This window comes from Rana temporaria, chromosome 13, assembly GCF_905171775.1.
Source record: "Rana temporaria chromosome 13, aRanTem1.1, whole genome shotgun sequence".
In the NCBI taxonomy this organism is placed as follows: domain Eukaryota; kingdom Metazoa; phylum Chordata; class Amphibia; order Anura; family Ranidae; genus Rana; species Rana temporaria.
The window spans coordinates 9,295,553-9,323,271 of record NC_053501.1 but is presented as its reverse complement, the minus strand read 5'-3'; the positions used below and the strand labels follow the sequence as shown (position 1 = coordinate 9,323,271).

At 47.5% G+C, this 27,719-nt stretch overlaps 1 protein-coding gene across 3 annotated transcripts in view; it reads left to right on the top strand.

Annotated features, from left to right (window-relative positions):
• The window catches only part of TTC7B (tetratricopeptide repeat domain 7B), a 130,645-nt gene that overhangs the window by 42,819 nt on the left and 60,107 nt on the right, over positions 1 to 27,719 (top strand). For all 3 annotated transcript variants that reach the window (XM_040333193.1, XM_040333195.1, XM_040333194.1), the window contains exons 6-15: positions 2,301 to 2,379; positions 3,543 to 3,715; positions 5,205 to 5,268; positions 5,517 to 5,654; positions 10,592 to 10,675; positions 13,373 to 13,477; positions 16,790 to 16,907; positions 19,642 to 19,699; positions 21,626 to 21,698; positions 27,392 to 27,552. In XM_040333193.1, coding sequence (XP_040189127.1) covers positions 2,301 to 2,379; positions 3,543 to 3,715; positions 5,205 to 5,268; positions 5,517 to 5,654; positions 10,592 to 10,675; positions 13,373 to 13,477; positions 16,790 to 16,907; positions 19,642 to 19,699; positions 21,626 to 21,698; positions 27,392 to 27,552 — 1,053 coding nt within the window. The remainder of the gene's footprint in view (positions 1 to 2,300; positions 2,380 to 3,542; positions 3,716 to 5,204; positions 5,269 to 5,516; positions 5,655 to 10,591; positions 10,676 to 13,372; positions 13,478 to 16,789; positions 16,908 to 19,641; positions 19,700 to 21,625; positions 21,699 to 27,391; positions 27,553 to 27,719) is intronic.

Genomic DNA, 27,719 nt, shown 5'->3' with positions numbered 1-27,719 from the left:
TGATTCTTCGCATCCCCCCCCTCCACCAGAGTGATTCTTCGCATCCCCCCCTCCGCCAGAGTGATTCTTCGCATCCCCCCCCTCCGCCAGAGTGATTCTTCGCATCCCCCCCCTCCGCCAGAGTGATTCTTCGCATCCCCCCCCTCCGCCAGAGTGATTCTTCGCATCCCCCCCCTCCGCCAGAGTGATTCTTCGCATCCCCCCCTCCGCCCGAGTGATTCTTCGCATCCCCCCCTCCGCCCGAGTGATTCTTCGCATCCCCCCCTCCGCCCGAGTGATTCTTCGCATCCCCCCCTCCGCCCGAGTGATTCTTCCCATCCCCCCCCTCCGCCCGAGTGATTCTTCGCATCCCCCCCCTCCGCCAGAGTGATTCTTCGCATCCCCCCCCCTCCACCAGAGTGATTCTTCACATCCCCCCCCCTCCACCAGAGTGATTCTTCACATCCCCCCCCCCTCCACCAGAGTGATTCTTCGCATCCCCCCCCTCCACCAGAGTGATTCTTCGCATCCCCCCCTCCACCAGAGTGATTCTTCGCATCCCCCCCTCCACCAGAGTGATTCTTCGCATCCCCCCCTCCACCAGAGTGATTCTTCGCATCCCCCCCTCCACCAGAGTGATTCTTCGCATCCCCCCCTCCACCAGAGTGATTCTTCGCATCCCCCCCTCCACCAGAGTGATTCTTCGCATCCCCCCCTCCACCAGAGTGATTCTTCGCATCCCCCCCTCCACCCGAGTGATTCTTCCCATTCGCTCTTCATCTTTACAACATCTGGCAGATTTTCATTGACGGAGGGAGGGGGAGGTGCTCCGGGTTGATTCAAACCTGGAAAGATGGGGTGTAAGCGCTGATTTACCACTTCAGCTCTGGAGGGTTTTACCCCCCCCCCCCTCCAGGCCATTGTTTGCGATACTGCACTGCGTTACTTTAACTGACAATTGCGCGGTCGTGCGATGTTGTACCCAAACAAAATTCCCTTTTCCCGACACATAAGAGCTTTCTTTTGGTGGTATTTGATCACCTCTGCGGTTTTTATTTTTTGCGCTATAAACAAAAAAAAAGTAACAATTTTTTAAAAGCAAATGAAAAAAAAAACGCAGATTTTTTACTTTGTGCTATTCCCACCATTGGAGTCAGTGGAAGCAATAGTGTCCAATCATTGGTATCAGTGGAAGCAATAGTGTCCCATCATTGGTATCAGTGGGCGGAATAGTGTCCCATCATTGGTATCGGTGGGCGGAATAGTGTCCCATCGTCGGAAGGAATAGTGGCCTATAATTGGTGTCAATGGGAGGAATAGTGCCCCATCATTAGTGGGAGGAATAGTGACCCATCATTGGTATCAGTGGGAGGAATAGTGGCCCATCATTGGTGTCAGTGGGAGGAATAGTGCCCCATCATTGGTGTCAGTGGGAGGAGTAGTGGCCCATCATTGGTGTCAGTGGGAGGAATAGTGCCCCATCATTGGTGTCAGTGGGAGGAATAGTGCCCCATCATTGGTGTCAGTGGGAGAAATAGTGCCCCATCATTGGTGTCAGTGGGAGGAATAGTGGCCCATCATTGGTGTCGGTGGGAGGAATAGTGTCCCATCATTGGTGTCGGTGGGAGGAATAGTGTCCCATCATTGGTGTCGGTGGGAGGAATAGTGGCCCATCATTGGTGTCGGTGGGAGGAATAGTGACCCATCATTGGTGTCGTTGGGAGGAATAGTGACCCATCATTGGTGTCAGTAATAGTGGCCCATCATTGGTGTCAGTGGGAGGACCAGAGTGATTCTTCCCATCCCCACTTTACCATATTCTGCTATGTGTATCTATAATGTAAGGGAACCTCAATGTAAGGGATCCTCAATGTAAGGGATCCTCAATGTAAGGGATCCTTAATGTAGGGGAACCTCAATGTAGGGGAACCTCAATGTAAGGGAAGGTCAATGTAAGGGGACCTCAATGTAAGGGAACCTCAATGTAAGGGAAGGTCAATGTAAGGGGACCTCAATGTAAGGGGACCTCAATGTAAGGGGACCTCAATGTAAGGGGACCTCAATGTAAGGGAACCTCAATGTGAGGGATCCTCAATGTGAGCCCTCTAAGGGAAGGTCGCGCTTCCTGTGCGGGGCTGAAGATAATAGACAATTTCCTTCTCAAGGTTTCTTCTCATTTTGTGTATTTCTGGGGAGTGTTTTATTGTTGGGAAGATGATCATCCTGTACATAGAAGGGAAGGTCCTCTCCTCTAATCATAGAGTCCGGCGGAGGTGCTCTGTAGTCCGGGGTAAAAATTAATCAACTTTCTCCTAATCCAGGAATTTAACACGAGGAGTGAGCCGGTTCCGGGAGATCCTGAGGGCTGTAGAGACCAGAACCACGCAGAACCTGAGGATGGTGAGTGGGGGAATACTTTATGTTGTCCTCTTTGATGTCCTGTACATTGTTATGGTATAGGAGCGCCACCTGGGGCCCCAACTCTCTCCAGCAGGGGTCAGCAACCTTTTTCCACTATGTATGTGAATGCATGGAGGGCCACATTCACCTGATAACATTACACAGCCCCCGTACCTCTGGCCCCCATTACATTACCCAGCCCCCGTACCTCTGGCCCCCATTACATTACCCAGCCCCCTTTACATTTATCATCTCCTGTAGTATGTCTGCAGTCTCTGACCATCTCCTGTAGTGTGTCTGCAGTCTCTGACCATCTCCTGTACTATGTCTGCAGTCTCTGACCATCTCCTGTAGTATGTCTGCAGTCTCTGACCATCTCCTGTAGTATGTCTGCAGTCTCTGACCATCTCCTGTAGTATGTCTGCAGTCTCTGCCCATCTCCTGTAGTGTGTCGTCAGTCTCTGCCCATCTCCTGTAGTGTGTCTGCAGTCTCTGACCATCTCCTGTAGTGTGTCTGCAGTCTCTGACCATCTCCTGTAGTGTGTCTGCAGTCTCTGACCATCTCCTGTAGTGTGTCTGCAGTCTCTGACCATCTCCTGTACTATGTCTGCAGTCTCTGACCATCTCCTACAGTAGGCCCTGACAATGTTGTATAACATTAGATGTACTGAATATTATGTGAGCCTCCTGGTGATGTTGGTAGGCCCCCCCAATTGAACCTCCTTTATCTAGAAAGTTGACTATCGGGGATAAACATATAAAGGGTACAATGCCACCCAGGCACTAGTCCTAAAGCAGACCTGTGGCCAGAGACGGGTTCCCCACCCTGTGCTGTGTACATTCAGCTAATAATAAGCACCCAAATTCTTCCCTGTGACCCAGGTCAGTCCACTTCCAGGTTTTCCGTGCCCCGGGCATTCCTGATGTGAGTCCCGGCATTCTTCTGGTACTTAACTATAAAATGTGCTCTTCTGACTCGGGATTAACAGCTTATTGACAGGTGCCGTCTGCCTCCCGCAGGCTCAGGGATAGATGAGGCTTTCCCCTTGTAGAGGGTCTGGATGTCCCCCTCTTTGTGTCTCCCCCTCTATGCATGTTGGTGTGATGCTCTCGTGTATCTTTATAAAGATCACTGATATGGAATATCAATTTCTGCCTTGCAGACGATAGCCAGGCAGCTGGCCGAGATCCTCCTACGAGGGATGTGTGAGCAGAGCTACTGGAACCCATTAGAACAACCGCCCAACCAGTCACCCTTAGATGACCCGTTACATAAAGGTCACAGCACAAAGAGCTATGCACTAAGCCGCAGGCCCTGGATTTATACCGGGGAAAGGTAAGTAGCACATCCCTCTGTGTGTTCTAACCATCCGCTGACCCTCTTCTCCTGCTTTCATCTTATGTCACTCCTAACAGCTTAACCACTTCAGCCCCGGAAGGATTTACCCCCTTAACTACTTAAGCCCCGGACCAATATGCAGGTAAATAACCTGGCCCCTTTTTGCGATTTGGCACTGCGTCGCTTTAAGTGACAATTGCGTGGTCGTGCGACGTTGCTCCCAAACCAAATTGGCGTCCTTTTTTTCCCCACAAATAGAGCTTTCTTTTGGTGGTATTTGATCACCTCTGCGGTTTTTATTTTTTGCGCTATAAACAAAAAAGAGCGACTATTTTAAGAAAAATTCAATAATTTTTACTTTTTGCTATAATAAATATCCCCCAAAAAAATATATATATAAAAAAATTATTTTTTCCTCAGTTTAGGCCGATACGTATTCTTCTACATATTTTTGGTTAAAAAAAAAAATCGCAATAAGCTTTTATTGATCGGTTTGCGCAAAAGTTATAGCGTTTACAAAATAGGGGATAGTTTTATGGCATTTTTCTAAAAACATTTTTTACTAGTAATGGCGGCGATCAGCAATTTTTATCGTGACTGCGACATTATGGCGGACACATCGGACACTTTTGACACCATTTTGGGACCATTGTCATTTTCACAGCAAAAAATGCATTTAAATTGCATTGTTTATTGTGGAAATGACAGTTGCAGTTTGGGAGTTAACCACAGGGGGCGCTGAAGGAGTTTTGTTTCACCTAGTGTGTGTTTACAACTGTAGGAGGGGTGTGGCTGTAGGACTGACGTCATCGATTGTGTCTCCCTATAAAAGGGATCACTCGATCGATGCAGCCGCCACAGTGAAGCACGGGGAAGCTGTGTTTACATACGGCTCTCCCCGTTCTTCAGCTCCGGGGAGCGATCGCGGGGGGGTGGCTAGAAACGAATAGCCGCCCCCTCATCCCGGATCGCTCCCAGAGCTACTGACCGCCGCATGTAACGGGGTGGGGGGTCCCGATTGGACCCGCGGAAAGGCAGGGACGTACGGGTACGCCCATCTGCCTGTATGTGCCATTCTGTTGACGTATATGTACATGCGGCGGTCGTTAAGCGGTTAAAAACGGTCAATTTCGGTTTCGGTCAATGGCATTCTGAATTTTTCGGTTCTGGTTTCAGCACTGAAATGTTGATTTCGGTGCACCAATAGTTTTGAGGGGTGTCCCCTCTTCGTCAGAGCCAGAACTGAGTGATCGGCAGTCTTTGGTCACTCGGCTCTCTGTGTAGAGACAGCAGGGGACACCTGTAGCAGGGGATCGATGCTGCAGCCATCCAGGTGAGTATAAATGTTTTTTTTTTTTAATATATTAAAAAGGTCATGGCAGCGCAATTCAAAGCGCACAGCAGCACATGTGTGTTATCCGCCTTGTATTTATCATTATACCTTATTACTTCACTCATGACATATTCCTTCTCCTTTGTCTTGCAGCATCTTCTGCCCCCAGGAGAATACCGAAGAGGCCCTGTTACTGCTGCTAATCAGTGAATCTATGGTAATAGGATCTTCCTGCCCCCCCCCCCCCCTTTTAGGTCCATGCACACACTGGGTTTAACCAATTTGGCTCCAGAAAGTTTTACCCCCCCCTTCATATGACCAGGCCCTTTTTTTTTGGCGATACGGCACGGCGTTACTTTAACTGACACGTTGGTTCCCTTTTTAAAGTGCCGCATTTTTCTATAAGTGAAATTCTTTGATAAACGACTTCATTGCGTTTTAATGATTCGTCTCGTTTCATTTCAGGCCAACAGAGACGCAGTACTGAGTCGTATCCCGGAACATAAAAACGATCGTATTATCAGTCTGCAGAGCGCGTCCGTGGTCTATGACTTGCTGACGATCGCGCTGGGTAGGAGGGGCCAGTATGAAATGCTTTCAGAGGTAAGTGACTTGTGTGTAATCGCCTACATCAGATCACCCCCAGCTTTGTTATTTGGCTGCACAGCACGAGACAAAAGGTGACCCATACTTTTTAAACCCGGAAATTCTAAAGGCGCTGTGTCACTTTGCTCCAGCATTCTCTTTCTTTTCACGATCGTGTTTAGGCAAGGCTGGCTTGACAAGAATCACGTCAAAAAAAATGACGTTTTTTTCTAGACCATTAAAAATGGTCGTGTGTACGCGGCATCAGACCTGTCACCATTTTTGTTGCCGGTGACTTTGTCGGTATTGTTCCCCTATCCAGATGGTTCCTGTAAGGACTGCGCAGGCGCAATCCTTGCCGACGGAAATCTCTGAACCTCGGCCAGCATCCAGGCTCGTTCCTTAACATCCCCGTGGATTGGAGGATGTTAAAAAAAGAGCCAGGAGGCCGAGCGAGCGGAGCGAATATGTGAGGCCGACTGGCCACTTTCCTCAAATTCCGCGTCGCCCTGGATGCCGGCCGAGGTTCGGTGATTTCCGTCGGCAAGGATTGCGCCTGCGCAGTCCTTACAGGAACCATCCTGATAGCCGGAAACCATATTGGCAGATCACCGGACTTGTTATATCTTCTCAATTGCTTTTTGTAAGCGAGGTCTCCAAAAGTCATTCGGCTTATCGCTGATTTGTAGGCGCTGCAATAAAATCGATGAATCCGGTCCAGAATAATAGATTCCTGCGTTTTCAGCATTCCTTTCCCAGCTGCTGGCCTTGCCCCTGAGGCCAATCACCGGCCCCATTATTCTGCGGAATTTTAATGGCTGATTTTTTTAGGAGCCGTGTTTATTGTTACGGAACAGAAAGGGCCCATTCACTCCGTCATCAAATTCTTTCCATCTTATAAATCCCCAAAAGATGCATCAGACACACATTTCAAGAGTTTCGTCTCTTTCGGGTTCAATCTTCTATCCGTTTAGACGGAATTGTTTTGTCTGCGAGTTCGATTTAAAATGCAGCAAATCCCTTTTCGCTTTTCAGAAGTTGTAAAACGTTTGGCTGAAACAAAGACCTAAATGGCGTGTAAAGGGGGCGCGAGGCAAAAACGTGGATTGTGAAAACGATGCGTTTTCTCTACAGCAGCTGAACGAATTACATCTGTTTTATTATTTGGTGTTGGAGGGCAGAAGCCGGATGGAGACGTCTTCTTTTGTCCCACAAATAGCCTTCATTTGGTGGAATTTGATCACCGTTTTTATTTTTTTTGCGTTTTTTAACCACTTAAGACCAAAATGAAGCTAAAGGACCAGGCCCCTTTTTGCGATTCGGCACTGCGTCGCTTTAACTGACAATTGCGCGGTCGTGCGACGTGGCTCCCAAACAAAATTGGCGTCCTTTTTTCCCCACAAATAGAGCTTTCTTTTGGTGGTATTTGATCACCTCTGCGGTTTTTATTTTTTGCGCTATAAACAAAAATAGAGCGACAATTTTGAAAAAAATTCAATATTTTTTTCTTGTTGCTGTAATAAATATCCCCCAAAAATATATTAAAAAACTATTTTTTTCCTTAGTTTAGGCCGATACGTATTCTACTTATTTTTGGTAAAAAAAATCACAATAAGCGTTTATCGATTGGTTTGCGCAAAATTTATAGCGTTTACAAAATAGGGAATAGTTTTATTGCATTTTTATAAAAAAAAAAAATTCTACTAATGGCGGCGATCAGCGATTTTTTTTTTATTTTTTTATTTTCGTGACTGCGACATTATGGCGGACACATTGGACAATTTTGACACATTTTTAGGACCATTGGGCTAGATTCAGGTAGCTGCGCGCGATCTTACGGCGGCGCAGCGTATCGTATTTACGCTATGCCGCTGTAAGTTTGAGACAAGTGCTGTATTCACAAAGCACTTGCCTCCTAACTTACGGCAGAGTAGCGTAAATGGGGCCGGCGTAAGCGCGCGTAATACAAATGATGATGAGGGGGCGTGTTTTATTTAAATTAATGGTGACCCCGCGTATTTTAAGTTTTTTACGCATGCGCCGTTCGTGAAAGAATCCCAGTGCGCATGCTCGAACTTCCGCCGTAACTCGTCATTGCTTTCGACGTGAACGTAAATTACGTCCAGCCCTATTCGCGAAAGACTTGCGCAAGCGATGTAAAAAATTCAAATTTCGAAGCGGGAACGACGTCCATACTTAACATTGGCTGCGCCTCCTAATAGCAGGAGCAACCTTACGCCGAAAAAGCCTAACGTAAACGACGTAAATTGCGCCGCCCGTACGTACGTTTGTGAATCGGCGTATCTAGGTAATTTGCATATTCTACGCCGAAAACAACGGAAGCGCCCCCTAGCGGCCAGCGTAATATTGCACACAATTATACGCCCCCGTATTCAAGTTACGTCGGCGGAGGAAGCCTATTTTTTGAACGTATCTGCCTTTGAGAATCGGCGTAATGATACGACGGCGCAGATTTGAAATTACGGCGGCGTATCTGCTACCTGAATCTAGCCCATTGTCATTTTCACAGCAAAAAATGCATTGTTTACTGTGAAAATGACAATTGCAGTTTGGGAGTTAACCACAAGGGGGCGCTGAAGGGGTTAAGTGTGACCTCATCTGTGTTTCTAACTGTAGGGGTGTGTGGCTGTAGGTGTGACGTCATTGATTGTGTTTCCCTATAAAAGGGAACACACGATCGATGACGGCGCCACAGTGAAGAACGGGGAAGCTGTGTTTACACACGGCTCTCCCCGTTCTTCAGCTCCGGGGACCGATTGCGGGACTCCAGCGGCGATCGGGTCCACGAGTCCCGCGGCCGCGGAGCTTCGGACCGGGCCGCGCGCCCGCAACCCACAGCTGGGCATTATACTATCACGTACAGGTACGTGATTATGCCCAGCCGTGTCATTCTGCCAACGTATATCGGCGTTAGGCGGTCCTTAAGTGGATAAACAAAAAAAAAACGACAATTTTGAATTAAAAACAATATTTTTTTCTTCCTGCTATAAAACATACAATTAAAAAAATGTAATGAATTTAGGTCAGTATGTGATCAGCTACATATTTTTGTATTGATTGGTTTGTGCAAAAGTTACAGCGTCTGCAAACTATGGGATATATTTATGGCACTTTTTATTTACTTGTAATGGCGGTGATCAGTGATTTTTAGCGTTACTGCGACATTGCGGTGGACAGATCGGATACCTAGCTCACACTTGACACTTTTTTTTGGGGGAACCAGTGACGATGTTACAGTGATCAGTGCTAAAAATATGCACTGTCACTGTATAAATTACACTGGCAGGGGAGGGGTTAACGGGGGCGATCAAAGGGTTAAGTGTGTTCCCTAATTGTGCTTTCTTATGGTGGGGGATGGGCTCGCTGCATGGACACTGTGTTCCGTGTCCTTGATTAGCAGTAAGCATGAGCCTCCGGCGTGTTCGCACAGTCCAAGTGCAGAGCCCGCAAAGAAGTCGGCGCCGCGCTAATTACAGGTTGTGAGACATTGTCCCGATATCTGCAGCCGAGCATCGGGACAATGTCGCCCTGCCTCTGATTAGCGCAGTACCGACTTCCTGGCGGGCTCTGCTCGTGGACTGTGAGAACACGCCAGAGCTCATCCTTAACCACTTAAGGACCGGACCAATATGCTGCTAAATGACCCAAGGGGTTTTTACAATTCGGCACTGCATCGCTTTAACTGACAATTGCGCGGTCGTGCGACGTGGCTCCCAAACAAAATTGGGGTCCTTTTTTTCCCCACAAATAGAGCTTTCTTTTGGTGGTATTTGATCACCTCTGCGTTTTTTATTTTTTGCGCTATAAACAAAAATAGAGCGACAATTTTGAAAAAAATTCAATATTTTTTACTATAATAAATATCCCCCAAAAACATATATAAAATAATTTTTTCCCCTCAGTTTAGGCCGATACGTATTCTCCTACCTATTTTTGGTAAAAAAAATCGCAATAAGCGTTTATCGATTGGTTTGCGCAAAATTTATAGTGTTTACAAAATAGGGGATAGATTTATTATTATTATTTTTTTTTTTTCACTACTAATGGCGGCGATCAGCGATTTTTTTTTTTCGTGACTGCGACATTATGGCGGACAATTTTGACACATTTTTGGGACCATTGTCATTTTCACAGCAAAAAATGCATGTAAATTGCATTCTTTATTGTGAAAATGACAGTTGCAGTTTGGGAGTTAACCACAGGGGGCGCTGAAGGGGTTATGTTTCACCTAGTGTGTGTTTACAACTGTAGGGGGGTGTGGCTGTAGGACTGACGTCATCGATCGAGTCTCCCTATAAAAGGGATCACTCGATCGATGCAGCCGCCACAGTGAAGCACAGGGAAGCCGTGTTTACATACGGCTCTCCCCGTTCTTCAGCTCCGGGGAGCGATCGCGAGGGGGCGGCTAGAAACGAATAGCCGCGCCCTCGTCCCGGATCGCTCCTGAAGCCACGGGAACCGCCACATGTACGGGGGGGGTCCCGATCGGACCCACGTCTAGGCAGGGACGTACAGGAACGCCAATGTGCCTGTCCGTGCCATTCTGCCGACGTAAATGTACATGCGGCGGTCCGGAAGTGGTTAATTAGCAGGAACACAAAATCATAGTGTCCATGCCTGACGGCACATCGGTCGGCTTGTTTACGTCGGCACACCGCCGTTCTGTCTTTGGGGGCGATCGTGGGGGGACTGGGAGACCTCGTGTACGCCGAGCCCACTAATTGGCTCCCCCTGTTGCCAATTAGTGCGCGATCGCACCTCCCCCAGTGGCTATTGAACAAAACCACGTACAGGTATGTGATTTCGCCCAATAGAGCCGCCTTGCCGCTGTATATGAACAGCAGGGGGTCGGGAACTGGATACAAAGCTGAACATTGTGGCTTCAGTATGTGTGAAATGTGTTGAAGTTTGACATTTCTTTTGTCTTTCCGCAGTGCTTGGAGCGCGCCATGAAGTTTGCATTTGAAGAATTTCACCTCTGGTATCAGTTTGCTCTCTCCCTGATGGCTGCAGGAAAGGTGACGTCTCTGCACATGGCACGCACGGGGCTCCTTACATGCTTACACTCCACATCTAGTTATGGCTTGGTGGACTGAGGAAGATTATTCAACAATCGTTCATCCATTTATTTATTTTTTAGGTTCCAGTCTATACCAGTGGTCTCCAAACTGCGGCTCAGGGGCCAGATGCGGCCCTTTGCTTGTCTCTATCTGGCCCTTGGATCTCGGATCCTCCCAACTGGCGCCAACGACTGGGCGCGGTTCCTCCCAACTGACACCGACGACTGGGCGCGGTTCCTCCCAACTGACGCCGACGACTGGGCGCGGTTCCTCCCAACTGACGCCGACGACTGGGCGCGGTTCCTCCCAACTGACGCCGACGACTGGGCGCGGTTCCTCCCAACTGACGCCGACGACTGGGCGCGGTTCCTCCCAACTGACGCCGACGACTGGGCGCGGTTCCTCCCAACTGACGCCGACGACTGGGCGCGGTTCCTCCCAACTGACGCCGACGACTGGGCGCGGTTCCTCCTAACTGACGCCGACGACTGGGCGCGGTTCCTCCCAACTGACGCCGACGACTGGGCGCGGTTCCTCCCAACTGACGCCGACGACTGGGCGCGGTTCCTCCCAACTGACGCCGACGACTGGGCGCGGTTCCTCCCAACTGACGCCGACGACTGGGCGCGGTTCCTCCCAACTGACGCCGACGACTGGGCGCGGTTCCTCCCAACTGACGCCGACGACTGGGCGCGGTTCCTCCCAACTGACGCCGACGACTGGGCGCGGTTCCTCCCAACTGACGCCGACGACTGGGCGCGGTTCCTCCCAACTGACGCCGACGACTGGGCGCGGTTCCTCCCAACTGACGCCGACGACTGGGCGGCGCGGATCCTCCCAACTGACGCCGACGACTGGGCGGCGCGGATCCTCCCAACTGACGCCGACGACTGGGCGGCGTGGATCCTCCCAACTGACGCCGACGACTGGGCGGCGCGGATCCTCCCAACTGACGCCGACTACTGGGCGGCGCGGATCCTCCCAACTGACGCCGACGACTGGGCGGCGCGGATCCTCCCAACTGACGCCGACGACTGGGCGGCGCGGATCCTCCCAACTGACGCCGACGACTGGGCGGCGCGGATCCTCCCAACTGACGCCGACGACTGGGCGGCGCGGATCCTCCCAACAGACGCCGACGACTGGGCGGCGCGGATCCTCCCAACTGACGCCATCGACTGGGCGGCGCGGTTCCTCCCAACTGACGCCAACGACTGGGCGGCGCGGTTCCTCCCAACTGACGCCAACGACTGGGCGGCGCGGTTCCTCCCAACTGACACCAACATCCGGCCCCCCTAAAGCCTGAAGGACTGTTTAACAAGTTTGGAGACTCCTGGTCTATACCAATGTTTCTCAACTCCAGTCCTCGAGTACCCCCAACAGGTCATGTTTTCAGGATTTGCCTCCGATAAAACGGCTGTGGTAATTACTAAGGCAGTGAAACTGATCAAATCACCTGTGCAAAATGATAGCCTAAAAACATGACCTGTTGCGGGTACTTGAGGACTGGAGTTGAGAAACATTGCTTTAAACACTACATGCACATGCTCTTCAGGATAGGAATGTGGGTCCCACAAAGTCCTCTATCCCAAGGATACAGTGCACCCGGAAAGTTTTCACAGCGCTTCACCTTTTCCACATTTTGTTATGTTACGGCCTTAGGGCTCTTTCACACTAGCGGACCGTTCGTCCGCTCATTACAAGTCCGTTAACGGACTTGTAATGAATCACTATGGGATCGCGTCCGTTAGCGGATGGAGCATCCGCGTCAGTCGGTATCTGCTTTTCCGAATGGAAGAAAACCCTCCCATAGGGGATAGAGGAGCAGAGACAGTGCAGAGACAGGGCGGTCCCTGCACTGTGTGCGGGGACCGCCCTATCCGCCGACAGCTCAGCGGGGATCCCCGCTGAGCTTTGGCGGACACACGGAGCGGACCCAGAAACGGTCCGCTCCGTGTGAAAGAGCCCTTATTCCAAAATGGATTACATTCATTATTTTCCTGAAAATTCTACAAACAATCCCCCATAATGACAACGTGGAAGAAGTTTGTTTGAAATCTTTTCAAATTTTTTTTCAAATGAAAAAAATCCCATGTACATAAGGATCACAGCCTTTGCTCAATACTTTGGTGAAGCTCCTTTAGCACATATATATATATACACATATACCCCCTACATTGCAGAGGATGGATACACTATTTAGAGCAGGGATCCTCAAACTACGGCCCTCCAGCTGTTGTAGAACTACACATCCCATGAGGCATTGTAACACACTAAAAATTCACAGACATGACTAGGCATGATGGGAATTGTAGTTCCTGAACAACTGGAGGGCCGTAGTTTGAAGACCCATGGTTTAGAGTCTCCCCTCCCTTCAGACTACCACAGAGCATTGCTCCATAGAGACTTCCCATTCTGGGCTCTCCTGCCTGTCAATGCACCTATGTACCGCCTCCTCCCACCTCGCCACTCCCACTGCAAGCCTGATCAAAGCTTGCAGCTAGCATAAGACATGTCGGTGTGAAGAGTTTTCACATAATTACTACAGGTGTCTTAGGAAGTAATAAATACGGTACTTAAATACAAGTCTGATTTTTTTTTTTTTTCTATGTACATGGAGTTATTTGTCTTCTCTCTGTTTGTATTTCCATCCAGTCTGCCAGAGCGGTCAAAGTTCTAAGAGAATGTATTCGCCTCAAGCCAGAAGATGCCACCATCCCCCTCCTTGCTGCCAAACTGTGTATGGGAAACTTACACTGGGTGAGACTGCCTGGCACAGCTGAGTAGTGCATAGCATGTACTTGTTAAGAGGAAATTCTGTTTGACCCCTTTATTTCAAATCTGTTTATCCAGGCAAGCTGGCGATGCACTCCAATAATGATAGAATTCATCCCTGTCCCCAAAATATTAAAGAATATGTAATCCCAACACTTCCTACTCCTGATATGTGTCTGCTGTACCATGAACTTATATGAGAGAGTCTCCTGTTCTCTCCGTATCATCTCCTTTACATGAAATTTCTGGTGTCCCTCTGCTTTCCTTTTTCACCACTTAAGCCCCGGACCTTTAGGCAGCTTTTGCGATTCGGCACTGCGTCGCTTTAACTGACAATTGCGCGGTCGTGCGACGTGGCTCCCAAACAAAATTGGCGTCCTTTTTTTTTCCACAAATAGAGCTTTCTTTTGGTGGTATTTGATCACCTCTGCGGTTTTTATTTTTTGCGCTATAAACAAAAATAGAGCGACAATTTTGAAAAAAATGCAATATTTTTTACTTTTTGCTATAATAAATATCCCCCAAATATATATATATATATATATATATATATATATATATATATATATATATATATATATATATATATATATATAAATAAAAAAAATCCTCAGTTTAGGCCGATACGTATTCTTCTACCTATTTTTGGTAGAAAAAATCGCAATAAGCGTTTATCGGTTGGTTTGCGCAAAATTTATAGCGTTTACAAAATAGGAGATCGTTTTATTGCATTTTTATTAAAAAAAAATGTTTAACTACTAATGGCAGCGATCAGCGTTTTTTTTTTTTTTCGTGACTGCGACATTATGGCGGACACTTCGGACAATTTTGACACATTTTTGGGACCATTGTCATTTTCACAGCAAAAAAATGCATTTAAAATGCATTGTTTACTGTGAAAATGACAATTGCAGTTTGGGAGTTAACCACAAGGGGGCGCTGATGGGGTTATGTATGACCTCATCTATGTTTCTAACTGTAGGGGGGTGTGGCTGTAGGTGTGACGTCATCGATTGTGATTCCCTATATAAGGGATCACACAATCAATGAAGCTGCCACAGTGAAGAACGGGGAAGCTGTGTTTACACACAGCTCTCCCCGTTCTTCAGCTTCGGGGACCGGTCGCGGGACTCCAGCGGCGATCGGGTCGGCGAGTCCCGCGGCACTTCGGACCGGGTCGCGGGCTCACGCCCGCGCGACCCCACGGCTGGGCTTAAAGGGCAACGTACAGTTGCGTTGATGTGCCGAGCCGTGCCATTCTGCCGACGTATATCGGCGTGAAGGGGTCCTTAAGTGGTTAAATGAAAGATCCTCAGGGGCGTTGCCCGTTATATCCCTTCCCCTGAGGAGCACATGGAGAAATCCACATAAAATAAGAAGAGGGGTTTTGACATCTGAGGCAGACAATTCGTGGTTGTAACATGACCTGGGATGTTCTTCTGTATTTCTTTATTATGACCCTCCCTTTGTTTTGTACCGTTATATTCCAGACAGCTGCTGGGGCCTTGTTGTCTGTAGCCCATGCTGTTTATCAGTTTAACTTTTCAAAATTGTCTTTGTATTATTCTAAATCTACAATAAAGACATATTTGACGCTAAAAAGAGTAAAAGGTCTTTTGATCTCTGCAAAACAATGTACCCTACTGTCCCCATTGTGCAATTAAGAGTCTTTGCAACTTGAACACCTTCCCGCCCAGCCTATAGCAGAATCAGGGCCAGGCGGTGGCTTTCCCATCCTGACTGGACATCATATGACGTCGTCCTTTGCATAGTGCCGCTCAGGCATCACCAATCGGGGTAAAGAGATGATGACGTAGGCTCTTTACCATGTGATCAACTGTGTCCAATCACAGATGATCAAATGTAAACAATTCCATCACTGCAACATATCAGTGCCACCTTATTAGTGCAGCCTCGTCGGTGAAGGGGGTTAACCGTGGCGATCAAGGGGTTAAATGTGTTCTCTGTGGAGCGATCGCAGGTGGCCGGCGGCCATCGTTCTATGCGCATTAGCCCCCACTCGCACGCCCGCTAGAGCTATAAAACAGACATACATCTACGGCGCTTTCCGTGAACGATACGAACTGCCACAGTATGACGGCGGCTGGTCGGCAAGTTGTTAACTGCTTGCCGACCAGCCGCCGCAGTTATACGGCAGCAGGTCGGCTCCTCGCTGAGGAGCCAATAGGGCACGCACCCCGCTCGCCCCTGACACGCGTGCCCGGCGGTCGCGATCACCGCCGGGTATCTGCGATCGCTCGTTACAGAACGAGAACAGGGAGCTGTGTGTGTAAACACACAGCTCCCGGTCCTGTCAGGGGGGGGAATGACCGATAGTATGTTCATACAATGTATGAACAGAAGATCGGTCATTTCCCCATGTCAGTCCCACCCCCCCCCCCCCTACAGTTAGAACACACCCAGGGAACATACTTCACCCCTTCCCCGCCCCCTAGTGTTAACCCCTTCACTGCCAGTGGCATTTTTATAGTAATCAATGCATTTTTATAGCACTGACCGCTATAAAAATGCCAATGTTCCCAAAAAAGTGTCCGAAGTGTCCGCCATAATGTCGCAGTGCTGATATAAATCGATGATCGCCGCCATTACAAGTAAAAAAACAATATTAAGAAAAATGCCAAACTATCCCCTATTTTGTAAACGCTATAACTTTTGCGCAAACCAATCAAACGCTTATTGCGATTTTTTTTTTCGAAAAATATGTAGACGAATACGTATCGGCCTAAACTGAGGGAAAAAAAATGTTTTTTTTATAAATTTTTGGGGGATATTTATTATAGCTAAAAGCAAAAAATATAATTTTTTTCAAAATTGTCGCTCTATTTTTGTTTATAGCGCAAAAACTAAAAACCGCAGAGGTGAACAAATACCACCAAAAGAAAGCTCTATTTGTGGGAAAAAAAGGACGCCAATTTTGTTTGGGAGCCACGTCGCACGCCCGCGCAATTGTCAGTTAAAGCGACGCAGCGCCGAATCGCAAAAAGTGGCCTGGTCTTTGACCAGCAATATGGTCCCGGGGGTTAAGTGGTTTAATACCACCAAAAGAAAAGCTTTATTTGTGTGCAAAAAAAAAAATTATAAAAATGTCATATGGGTACAGTGTTGTACGACCGCGCAATTGTCATTCAAAGTGTGACGGCGCTGAAAATTGGCCTGGGCAGGAAGGGGGTGAAAGTGCCCAGTATTTAAGGGGTTAAAAAAAAAAAAACATACATGTATATTTTTCCCTGGGCCTTTGTTCTGTTTTTGTATTTGCGACTGTTACACCTTTTGCAGATGGATGAAGCTGAACGGTTCGCCAAATTGGTTGTTGACTGCAGTGACAAAACCCCCGAATTTAAAGCCAAAGGTTTCCTAGCCCTCGGACTCTCCTATAGTTTACAAGCATCAGACGGTAATGTACATACAGAATGCATGCTGTAGGCCGGGACTTTTAGTGTAGATTTGTTTCTTATTCCTGATTCATGTTTTAGACTTTAAAGCGCAATTCCACCGAAAAAAAAAAATATATATTAAAAGTCAGCAGCTACAAATTCTGCAGCTGCTGACTTTTAATATAAGGACACTTACCTGTGCTGGGTGCCCACGATGTCGGTACAATATTATATTGTAAAGTGCTTCCCAAAATATTGGTGCGATATAAATCCTGCATAAGAATTCTAATAAATTCTTTAACCACTTAAGGACCGTCTCCTGCACATATACGTCGGCAAAATGGCACGGCTGGGCACAAGCACGTACAGGTAAGTCCTGTACTAGTACCCAGCCGTGGGTTGCGGGCCCGCGACCCGGTCCGAAGCTCCGGGACCCGCGGACCCGATCGCCGCTGGAGTCCCGCGATCGGTCCCCGGAGCTGAAGAACGGGGAGAGCCGTGTGTAAACACGGCTTCCCTGTTCTTCACTGTGGCGGCTGCATCGATCGTGTCATCGTGACACAATCGATGACGTCACTTCTACAGCCACACCCCCCTACAGTTAGAAACACACTTCAGGGAACACATAACCCCAACAGCGCCCCCTTGTGGTTAACTCCCAAACTGCAACTGTCATTTTGACAAAAAAAAAATAATTTTAAATGCATTTTTTGCTGTGAAAATGAAAATGGTCCCAAAAATGTGTCAAAAATATTGTCTTAAGTGGTTAATAAATACATTTAGCTAGATTCAGGATGGTGAGCGCATAGTTGCAGCGGCGTAGCGTATGGCATTTACATTACGCCACCGTAAGTTAGCGAGGCAAGTACATGATTCAAAAAGTACTTGCCTGCTAAGTTACGGCGGCGTATCGTAAATCGGGCGGGCGTAAGGGCGGCTAATTCAAATTCGGCTGAGGGGGCGTGTTTTATGTTAATGGGGCTTGACCTGACGTGATTGACGTATTTTATGAACGGCGCATGCGCCGTCCGCCTACATATCCCAGTGTGCATTGCGGCAAAGTACGCCAGCACGGTCCTATTGATTTAGACGTGGACGTAAATCCCTATTCACCGACGACTTGCGCAAACGACGTAAAATTTGCAAATTTCGACGCGGGAACGGCGGCCATACTTAACATTACTATTCCAGCTATTTGATGGAATAACTTAAGGCCTGAAAATGCGTTACGTAAACGGCGTATCTGTACTGCGTCGGCTGGGCGTACGTTCGTGAATAGGCGTATCTAGTGATTTACATATTCTACGCCGACCGCAATGGAAGCGCCACCTAGCGGTCAGCCTAAAAATTACGCTTTAGGATGCGACGGTGTAAGACACTTACGCCGCTCGTATCTGAGCCTAATTTAAGCGTATCTGGTTACCAGAATACGTTTAAATTATCGCCGATGCAAATTCAGACTTAGGCTGGCGTATCTACTGATACAATTGTAAAAAATGTAAAGATACTGCGCAGGTCTAATAAATGGAATAGTAATGACACTATAGAAAATATGTGGAAAATAATAATAAATAAATAAAAAGAAAATAAAATAAAAAAAGCTGCTGCAACTTATGTGTAAGATACACACACAAATACAATATAAAAAGGAAAAGCTGCGCTGCAAATTCAATCAACATAAACCATCAATTATGTTTCAAATACACAAAAATCCCAGTGCAAAAAACTGAAAAAAAGGATTAGTGCAAAAAGTCCATATAGGATGTATCACAGAGGATTGCAGAAAGTGACAGGAAGTTCTCCGAATGGGTGAAGCAAGATATCCAGTTAAGAATCTTGTGAATCAGATGATATATCCACCACCACTTATGTATCAGCTGCTTACCAGAACAAGAATAAATTCAAGCATGTAAGACATGGGTCTATAAGGGTCCTGGATAAGCTGCCACTCTCTCTCCTGTATCACCAGTCCTCTATGTCAGACCATCTCTCTCCACAGATGCAACCCAGAGGAGAAAAACACTCGCATGGTGTGATAACGCTCCTCTGCTGCCGATTCCAAAGATGTCTCCTCACTACTTCCTCCCGAGGGAACGGTGGCCATACTTAACATTACTATTCCAGCTATTTGATGGAATAACTTAAGGCCTGAAAATGCGTTACGTAAACGGCGTATCTGTACTGCGTCGGCTGGGCGTACGTTCGTGAAGAGGCGTATCTAGTGATTTACATATTCTACGCCGACCGCAATGGAAGCGCCACCTAGCGGTCAGCCTAAAAATTACGCTTTAGGATGCGACGGTGTAAGACACTTACGCCGCTCGTATCTGAGCCTAATTTAAGCGTATCTGGTTACCAGAATACGCTTAAATTATCGCCGATGCAAATTCAGACTTAGGCTGGCGTATCTACTGATACGCCAGCCTAAGTCTCTCTGAATCTAGCTAATTGATTCTCCTAAATGCACATGACCGAAATGTAGTATGTGCGTGTGGCATTTCCCAGCTCTGCTGGTGTGAGCGGGTCGTGTATTTTCCCCAGGAAGGGTTGTTTTGTTTTTCTGGCATTGCACAGCGGGCACTTCATGTGGGCAGATAAGATGTAAATGACTCTGAGCGGAGTTCACCTAGAATTGTTTATAGCTGAGCCGCAATGAAATGTCAGCTTAGCGGCCCCGCCTCCTAATTCATGTGTGGATGATGAATGTACAATTGGGTGATGCTCTTCTCATTCCTGTACACAATTATCTTACAGCATCTCTGCGTGGGATGCAGGAGGATCTACAGAGGAAAGCCCTCCTCGCCTTCCAGAGGTAAGTGTGCTGGCGGATTGTTTAAAATAAATTTAATTTTGTTTTTTTAATTATTGTTTTATTTTTGCCAGTTTGTAAAAGATGAAGCTGTTTTTTTTTATGATATATTACCACAGTGTTAAAATTGGGGCTTTTAAAAAAAAAAAAAAAAAAAAAAACATAACTCGGTGATGGATATCTAAAAACTTTAACCACTTAACCCCCGGACCATATTGCTGGTCAAAGACCAGAGCACTTTTTGCGATTCGGGACTGCGATGCTTTAACTGACAATTGCGCGGTCGTGCGACGTGGCTCCCAAACAAAATTTGCGTCTTTTTTTTCCCACAAATAGAGCTGTCTTTTGGTGGTATTTGATCACCTCTGCGGTTTTTATTTTTTGCGCTATAAACAAAAATAGAGCGACAATTTTGAAAAAAAATAATATTTTTTACTTTTTGCTGTAATAAATATCCCCCAAAAATATATAAAAAAAAATTTTTTTTCCTTAGTTTAGGCCGATACGTATTCTTCTACATATTTTTCGTAGAAAAAATCGCAATAAGCGTTTATTGATTGGTTTGCGCAAAAGTTATAGCGTTTACAAAATAGGGGGTATTTTTATGGCATTTTTATTAATATATTTTTTTTACTAGTAATGGCGGCGATCAGCGATTTTTTTTCGTTACTGCGACATTATAGCGGACACGTCGGACACTTGACACATTTTTGGGACCATTGGCATTTTTATAGCGATCAGTGCTATAAAAATGCATTGGATTACTATAAAAATGCCACTGGCAGTGAAGGGGTTAACACTAGGGGGCGGGTAAGGGGTTAAGTATGCCTGGGTGTGTTCTTACTGTGGGGGGGGGGGGTGGCCTCACTAGGGGAAACACTGATCCTCGGTTCATACATTGTATGAACCGAAGATCAGCATTTCCCCTGCTGACAGGACCGGGAGCTGTGTGTTTACACACACAGCTCCCGTTCCCCGCTCTGTAACGAGCGATCGCGTGTGCCCGGCGGCGATCGCGCCCGCCGGGCACACGCACGGGAGTCGGGGGCGAGCGGGGGGGCGCGCGCGCACGCCTCCGGCTGCGCGCACGCGCCCCCTAGTGGCCGCTCGAAGAGCGGACGTATAGCTACGGGCTCTCGCCCAGGAGAGCCGACCTGCCGCCGTATAATGACGGTGGCTGGTCGGCTAGTGGTTAAAAGAGAAGTAATGGGATTTTTTTTTTTTCGGGGGCGAATCATACAATCATCTAAAGCTGAGAACTGAGCGATCAAACACTGATGATCGCTCAGTTCTCACAGCTCCCTGAGCAGAGAGAGCTGCTGACTCTCAGTCACTGAGTCTCGTGTCTGCCTTCTCCTCGCTCACTGGAGCATTGGGCGGATCGCTGAGAGGCTAAGCCAGGTATGTAGACGGATCCCGATCCCAATTCTTTTCCCAACCTGGACTGGCTCCTAGACGTCCACTGACAGCAGGCTTCAGATGTGCGTTAAAGGGGTTGTAAAGGTTCGTCTTTTATTTTCTAAATAGGTTCCTTTAAGCTAGTGCATGGTTGGTTCACTTACCTTTTCCTTCGATTTCCCTTCTAAAAAAAAAAAATTCTTTGAATTTCTCTATTCCTGTTTCTCCTCAGTAAGCTTTCCACTATCATCCGAGCGGTGGGAAGTCATTTAGAACAGCTTACTGAGGAGGAACAGGAAGTGAGAAATTCAGACAAAGAAAAAAAACATTTAGAAGGGAAATAGAAGGAAAATGTAAGTGAACCAACAATGCACTAGCTTAAAGGAAGCTATTTGGAAAATAAAAAAACGAACCTTTGCAACCCCTTTAAGGTATTTCTGTCTTTCTGCAGACATTCATTTAAAGGGAAAGCCATACGTTGTGGCACAGTGTCAGACATGTTTTCAACTGTTTTGATTCTTGCCTCCTCAGGGCTCACAGCTTAACGCCAACAGACCATCAGGCGGCGTTCTACCTCGCTCTGCAGCTGGCAATATCTCGGCAGGTAAGCTGACTTGAAAGTTTCTGTTTTGTTCAAACTTGAAAACTATGCTTTACACCCCCCTGGTGCCCTTTATGTTAAATTGCAACATTATTATTATACAGGATTTATATAGCGCCAACAATTTGCGCAGCACTTCACGATATAAAAGGGAGACAATACAATTACAATAAAATACAAGAGAGTTTGGAGGGCCCTTGCTCAAATGACCTCATCAAAAAATGGCAATCGCTGGGCTTAATTTTCTAAAGATATAAAGGCTGTTCATATAGCAAAGTGTTCATTTTAGTAAATGAACCCCCCCATATGTCGGCTTCTGACTAACAGAGTGCAAGTGGGGAAACAATACAAGAATTTCCCTTTTAGTTAATCTTTCTAGCCCAACACGAAACCCTACCTATAAAATAGTTCTATTTTGCCTGGCTGACATACTAATCCAGTGGCCTCAATTCTCTCTGGAGCTTTGGCCTTTTAATCTGCATGCCAGACGAATAGGAAAGAAAGTAAGATATCGTTCTTTTTCTTCCTTTCTCTCGCCTCCTACTTCCTTCCTTGCTCTTTCCTTTCTTATTTCCTTGCTCTCTCCTTCCTTCCTTGCTCTCTTCTTCCTTCCTTCCTTCCTTCCTTCCTTCCTTCCTTCCTTCCTTGCTCTCTCCTTCCTTCCTTCCTTCCTTGCTCTCTCCTTTCTTATTTCCTTGCTCTCTCCTTTCTTATTTCCTTGCTCTCTCCTTTCTTATTTCCTTGCTCTCTCCTTTCTTATTTCCTTGCTCTCTCCTTCCTTCCTTGCTCTCTCCTTCCTTCCTTTCTCTCTCCTTCCTTCCTTGCTCTCTCCTTCCTTGCTCTCTCCTTCCTTCCTTGCTCTCTCCTTCCTTCCTTCCTTCCTTCCTTGCTCTCTCCTTCCTTACTTCCTTCCTTCCTTGCTCTCTCCTTCCTTCCTTCCTTGCTCTCTCCTTCCTTCCTTCCTTGCTCTCTCCTTCCTTCCTTCCTTCCTTGCTCTCTCCTCCCTCCTTCCTTGCTCTCTCCTTCCTTCCTTCCTTGCTCTCTCCTTCCTTCCTTCCTTCCTTCCTTCCTTCCTTGCTCTCTCCTTCCTTCCTTCCTTGCTCTCTCCTTCCTTCCTTCCTTCCTTGCTCTCTCCTTCTTTCCTTGCTCTCTCCTTCTTTCCTTGCTCTCCTTCTTTCCTTGCTCTCTCCTTCTTTCCTTGCTCTCTCCTTCTTTCCTTGCTCTCTCCTTCTTTCCTTGCTCTCTCCTTCCTTCCTTCCTTGCTCTCTCCTTCCTTCCTTCCTTGCTCTCTCCTTCCTTCCTTCCTTGCTCTCTCCTTCCTTCCTTGCTCTCTCCTTCTTTCCTTGCTCTCTCCTTCCTTCCTTGCTCTCTCCTTCCTTACTTCCTTCCTTCCTTGCTCTCTCCTTCCTTCCTTCCTTCCTTGCTCTCTCCTTCCTTCCTTCCTTCCTTGCTCTCTCCTTCCTTCCTTCCTTGCTCTCTCCTCCCTCCTTCCTTGCTCTCTCCTCCCTCCTTCCTTGCTCTCTCCTCCCTCCTTCCTTGCTCTCTCCTTCCTTCCTTCCTTGCTCTCTCCTTCCTTCCTTCCTTCCTTGCTCTCTCCTTCTTTCCTTGCTCTCTCCTTCTTTCCTTGCTCTCTCCTTCTTTCCTTGCTCTCTCCTTCTTTCCTTGCTCTCTCCTTCTTTCCTTGCTCTCTCCTTCTTTCCTTGCTCTCTCCTTCCTTCCTTGCTCTCTCCTTCCTTCCTTGCTCTCTCCTTCCTTCCTTCCTCTCTCCTTCCTTCCTTCCTCTCTCCTTCCTTCCTTCCTTCCTTGCTCTCTCCTTCCTTCCTTCCTTCCTTCCTTGCTCTCTCCTTCCTTCCTTCCTTGCTCTCTCCTTCCTTCCTTCCTTCCTTGCGCTCTCCTTCCTTCCTTCCTTCCTTCCTTGCTCTCTCCTTCCTTCCTTCCTTCCTTCCTTCCTTCCTTCCTTGCTGCCTTCATTTTCCCTTTCTTGCGCCCTTGTCTCTCCTTTCATGCTTCCTTCCTTCCTTGCTTCCTTAGTCTTTCCTTCCTTGCTCTTTCCTTCCTTCCTTGCTCTCTCCTTCCTTCCTTCCTTGCTGCCTTCATTTTCCCTTTTTTGCTTCCTTGTCTCTCCTTACATGCTTCCTTAATTTTTCTTTCCTTGCTTACTTTGTCTCCCCTCCCTTGCTTCGTTCGTCTCTCCTTCCTTGCTTCTTTCGTCTCTCTCCTTCCTTGCTTCTTTCGTCTCTCTCCTTCCTTGCTTCTTTCGTCTCTCTCCTTCCTTGCTGCTTTCCTCTCTCTCCTTCCTTGCTTCTTTCGTCTCTCTCCTTCCTTGCTTCTTTCGTCTCTCTCCTTCCTTGCTTCTTTCGTCTCTCTCCTTCCTTGCTTCTTTCGTCTCTCTCCTTCCTTGCTTCTTTCGTCTCTCTCCTTCCTTGCTTCTTTCGTCTCTCTCCTTCCTTGCTTCTTTCGTCTCTCTCCTTCCTTGCTTCTTTCGTCTCTCTCCTTCCTTGCTTCTTTCGTCTCTCTCCTTCCTTGCTTCTTTCGTCTCTCTCCTTCCTTGCTTCTTTCGTCTCTCTCCTTCCTTGCTGCTTTCGTCTCTCTCCTTCCTTGCTGCTTTCGTCTCTCTCCTTCCTTGCTGCTTTCGTCTCTCTCCTTCCTTGCTTCTTTCGTCTCTCTCCTTCCTTGCTGCTTTCGTCTCTCTCCTTCCTTGCTGCTTTCGTCTCTCTCCTTCCTTGCTGCTTTCGTCTCTCTCTCCTTCCTTGCTGCTTTCGTCTCTCTCCTTCCTTGCTGCTTTCGTCTCTCTCCTTCCTTGCTTCTTTCGTCTCTCTCCTTCCTTGCTGCTTTCGTCTCTCTCCTTCCTTGCTTCTTTCGTCTCTCCTTCCTTGCTGCTTTCGTCTCTCTCCTTCCTTGCTGCTTTCGTCTCTCTCCTTCCTTGCTGCTTTCGTCTCTCTCCTTCCTTGCTGCTTTCCTCTCTCTCCTTCCTTGCTGCTTTCCTCTCTCTCTCCTTCCTTGCTGCTTTCCTCTCTCTCTCCTTCCTTGCTGCTTTCCTCTCTCTCTCCTTCCTTGCTGCTTTCCTCTCTCTCTCCTTCCTTGCTGCTTTCCTCTCTCTCTCCTTCCTTGCTGCTTTCCTCTCTCTCTCCTTCCTTGCTGCTTTCCTCTCTCTCTCCTTCCTTGCTGCTTTCCTTTCTCTCTCCTTCCTTGCTGCTTTCCTCTCTCTCTCCTTCCTTGCTGCTTTCCTCTCTCTCTCCTTCCTTGCTGCTTTCCTCTCTCTCTCCTTCCTTGCTGCTTTCCTCTCTCTCTCCTTCCTTGCTGCTTTCCTCTCTCTCTCCTTCCTTGCTGCTTTCCTCTCTCTCTCCTTCCTTGCTGCTTTCCTCTCTCTCTCCTTCCTTGCTGCTTTCCTCTCTCTCTCCTTCCTTGCTGCTTTCCTCTCTCTCTCCTTCCTTGCTGCTTTCCTCTCTCTCTCCTTCCTTGCTTCTTCCGGAAATTCAGAGACATTGTCAAGGACTCCCTTGTACAGGAGCTGCTGGATCATGTGACAACACAAAAATATTAAAAAATATATATATTTGTTTACACTTTTTTTCATACAGACTACGTAGCTTAGAGAGGAGAAAGAATGTAATTAGACTTTACTACCACTTTAAAACGTTTTCTTTCACCTTCGTCCCCTGCTTTGCTTTCGGACTGACCATCATTTTACTGATGCAGTAGGCGTGGTTAGGCCAAAGCACTCGCTGCCTCACTCAGAACAGTATTTGTATGAGAGAGATCCCCAAGGGCCTTCAGAACCGATTTTCAGTCTTTTCTAGGTGCTAGTATTTTATTTATAATACCAATCTTGCATGTGTTAGAGAAGTGACAGGTTTGCTTTAGGGTGAATATTTCAGCACCATCTATGTTTGCAGATGCCCAGTTCCCGGTGTATCTGTATTTCGAGCAGTTGCTTTGCATATCTTGTGTTTGTGTGACTTTCCTGAGCAACGCGATTATGATCTTGGCTAGTTTGCATAGTCTGAATAGCTAGGAAATGCCTCCTGGCTTGTACTGCTTGTTTAAGGCTTAACGGCTGCATTACAGGAACCCGGGGCTCAGTGCCAGGCGACTCTCCTCTGCAGAGGAGCCATTCATTAGCGGCATCTTGCTGCATGCTGGACCTTCCCGGTATGTTTAATTGCCCGCTCTGTGAGAGTAGATTGTAGGTGGAGACCGATATTATCATTCAAGTACTGAGGACACAAAATCATCTACTCCCACATTATAACCATCTGTTTATTTTACCCAATTAACCTCCAGGCAGCCTCAACCCACAAGCATTTTTAAGAGCCGCGAAATTTGCTCCCTTAACCACTTAAGACCCGGACCTTTAGGCAGCTAAAGGACCTGGCCAGTTTTTGCGATTCGGCACTGCGTCGCTTTAACTGACAATTGCGCGGTTGTGCGACGTGGCTCCCAAACAAAATTGGCGTCCTTTTTTTCCCACAAATAGAGCTTTCTTTTGGTGGTATTTGATCACCTCTGCGGTTTTTATTTTTTGCGCTATAAACAAAAATAGAGCGGCAATTTTGAAAAAAATTCAATATTTTTTTACTTTTTGCTATAATAAATATCCCCCAAAAATATATATATATAAAAAAAAAAATATTCCTCCGATTAGGCCGATACGTATTCTTCTACCTATTTTTGTAAAAAAAAATCGCAGTAAGCGTTTATCGATTGGTTTGCGCCAAATTTATAGCGTTTACAAAATAGGGGATAGTTTTATTGCATTTTTTCTTTTTACTACTAATGGCGGCGATCAGCGATTTTTTTTCGTGACTGTGACATTACGGCGGACACATCGGACAATTTTGACACATTTTTGGGCCCTCAGCTTATTTCCACTCGGCCCTCGGCTTATTTCCACTCGGCCCTCGGCTTATTTCCACTCGGCCCTCTGCTTATTTCCACTCGGCCCTCGGTTTATTTCCACTCGGCCCTCGGCTTATTTCCACTCGGCCCTCGGCTTATTTCCACTCGGCCCTCGGCTTATTTCCACTCGGCCCTCGGCTCATTTCCACTCGGCCCTCGGCTCATTTCCACTCGGCCCTCGGCTCATTTCCACTCGGCCCTCGGCTCATTTCCACTCGGCCCTCGGCTCATTTCCACTCGGCCCTCGGCTCATTTCCACTCGGCCCTCGGCCCATTTCCACCCGGCCCTCGGCCCATTTCCACTCGGCCCTCGGCCCATTTCCACTCGGCCCTCGGCCCATTTCCACTCGGCCCTCGGCCCATTTCCACTCGGCCCTCGGCCCATTTCCACTCGGCCCTCGGCCCATTTCCACTCGGCCCTCGGCCCATTTCCCCTCGGCCCATTTCCACTCGGCCCTCGGCCCATTTCCACTCGGCCCTCGGCCCATTTCCACTCGGCCCTCGGCCCATTTCCACTCGGCCCTCGGCCCATATCCACTCGGCCCGCAGCTTATATCCACTCGGCCCGCAGCTTATATCCACTCGGCCCCCAGCTTATATCCACTCGCCCGCAGAAGACTGACAATTTTGAGGGCTGGTGTAGTGGTCAGTTGTAGGCAGAAGCTTGATAATGTGTCACCAGACTAGGGGTTGAAGCTGCCTAATACATGTTTGAGAGATTGTTTGGGAGTCGCGTGTCAAACTAGGATTGGCTTTTTGTTTTGTTTCTGATCATGTGATCTGATTACTCTCCCCAGATCCCGGAGGCTCTAGGTTATGTGCGGCAGGCCCTCCAGCTGCAGGGTGATGACTCCAATTCCCTCCACTTGTTGTCGCTGCTGCTCTCTGCTCAGAAACACTACCATGATGCCCTTAATATCATTGACATGGCACTCAGCGAATACCCGGAGAATTTCATGTGAGTAAACTATGCGAGCATTTGATGTTTAACCCCTTCAATGCCGGGCTTTTATGCCACTTCCATACAGGCCTATTCTGGCACTTCTCTCCTACATGTACAAATCATCATTCTTTTGCTAGAAAATTACTCAAAACACTCAAACTTTATATATGTTTTTTTTTTTT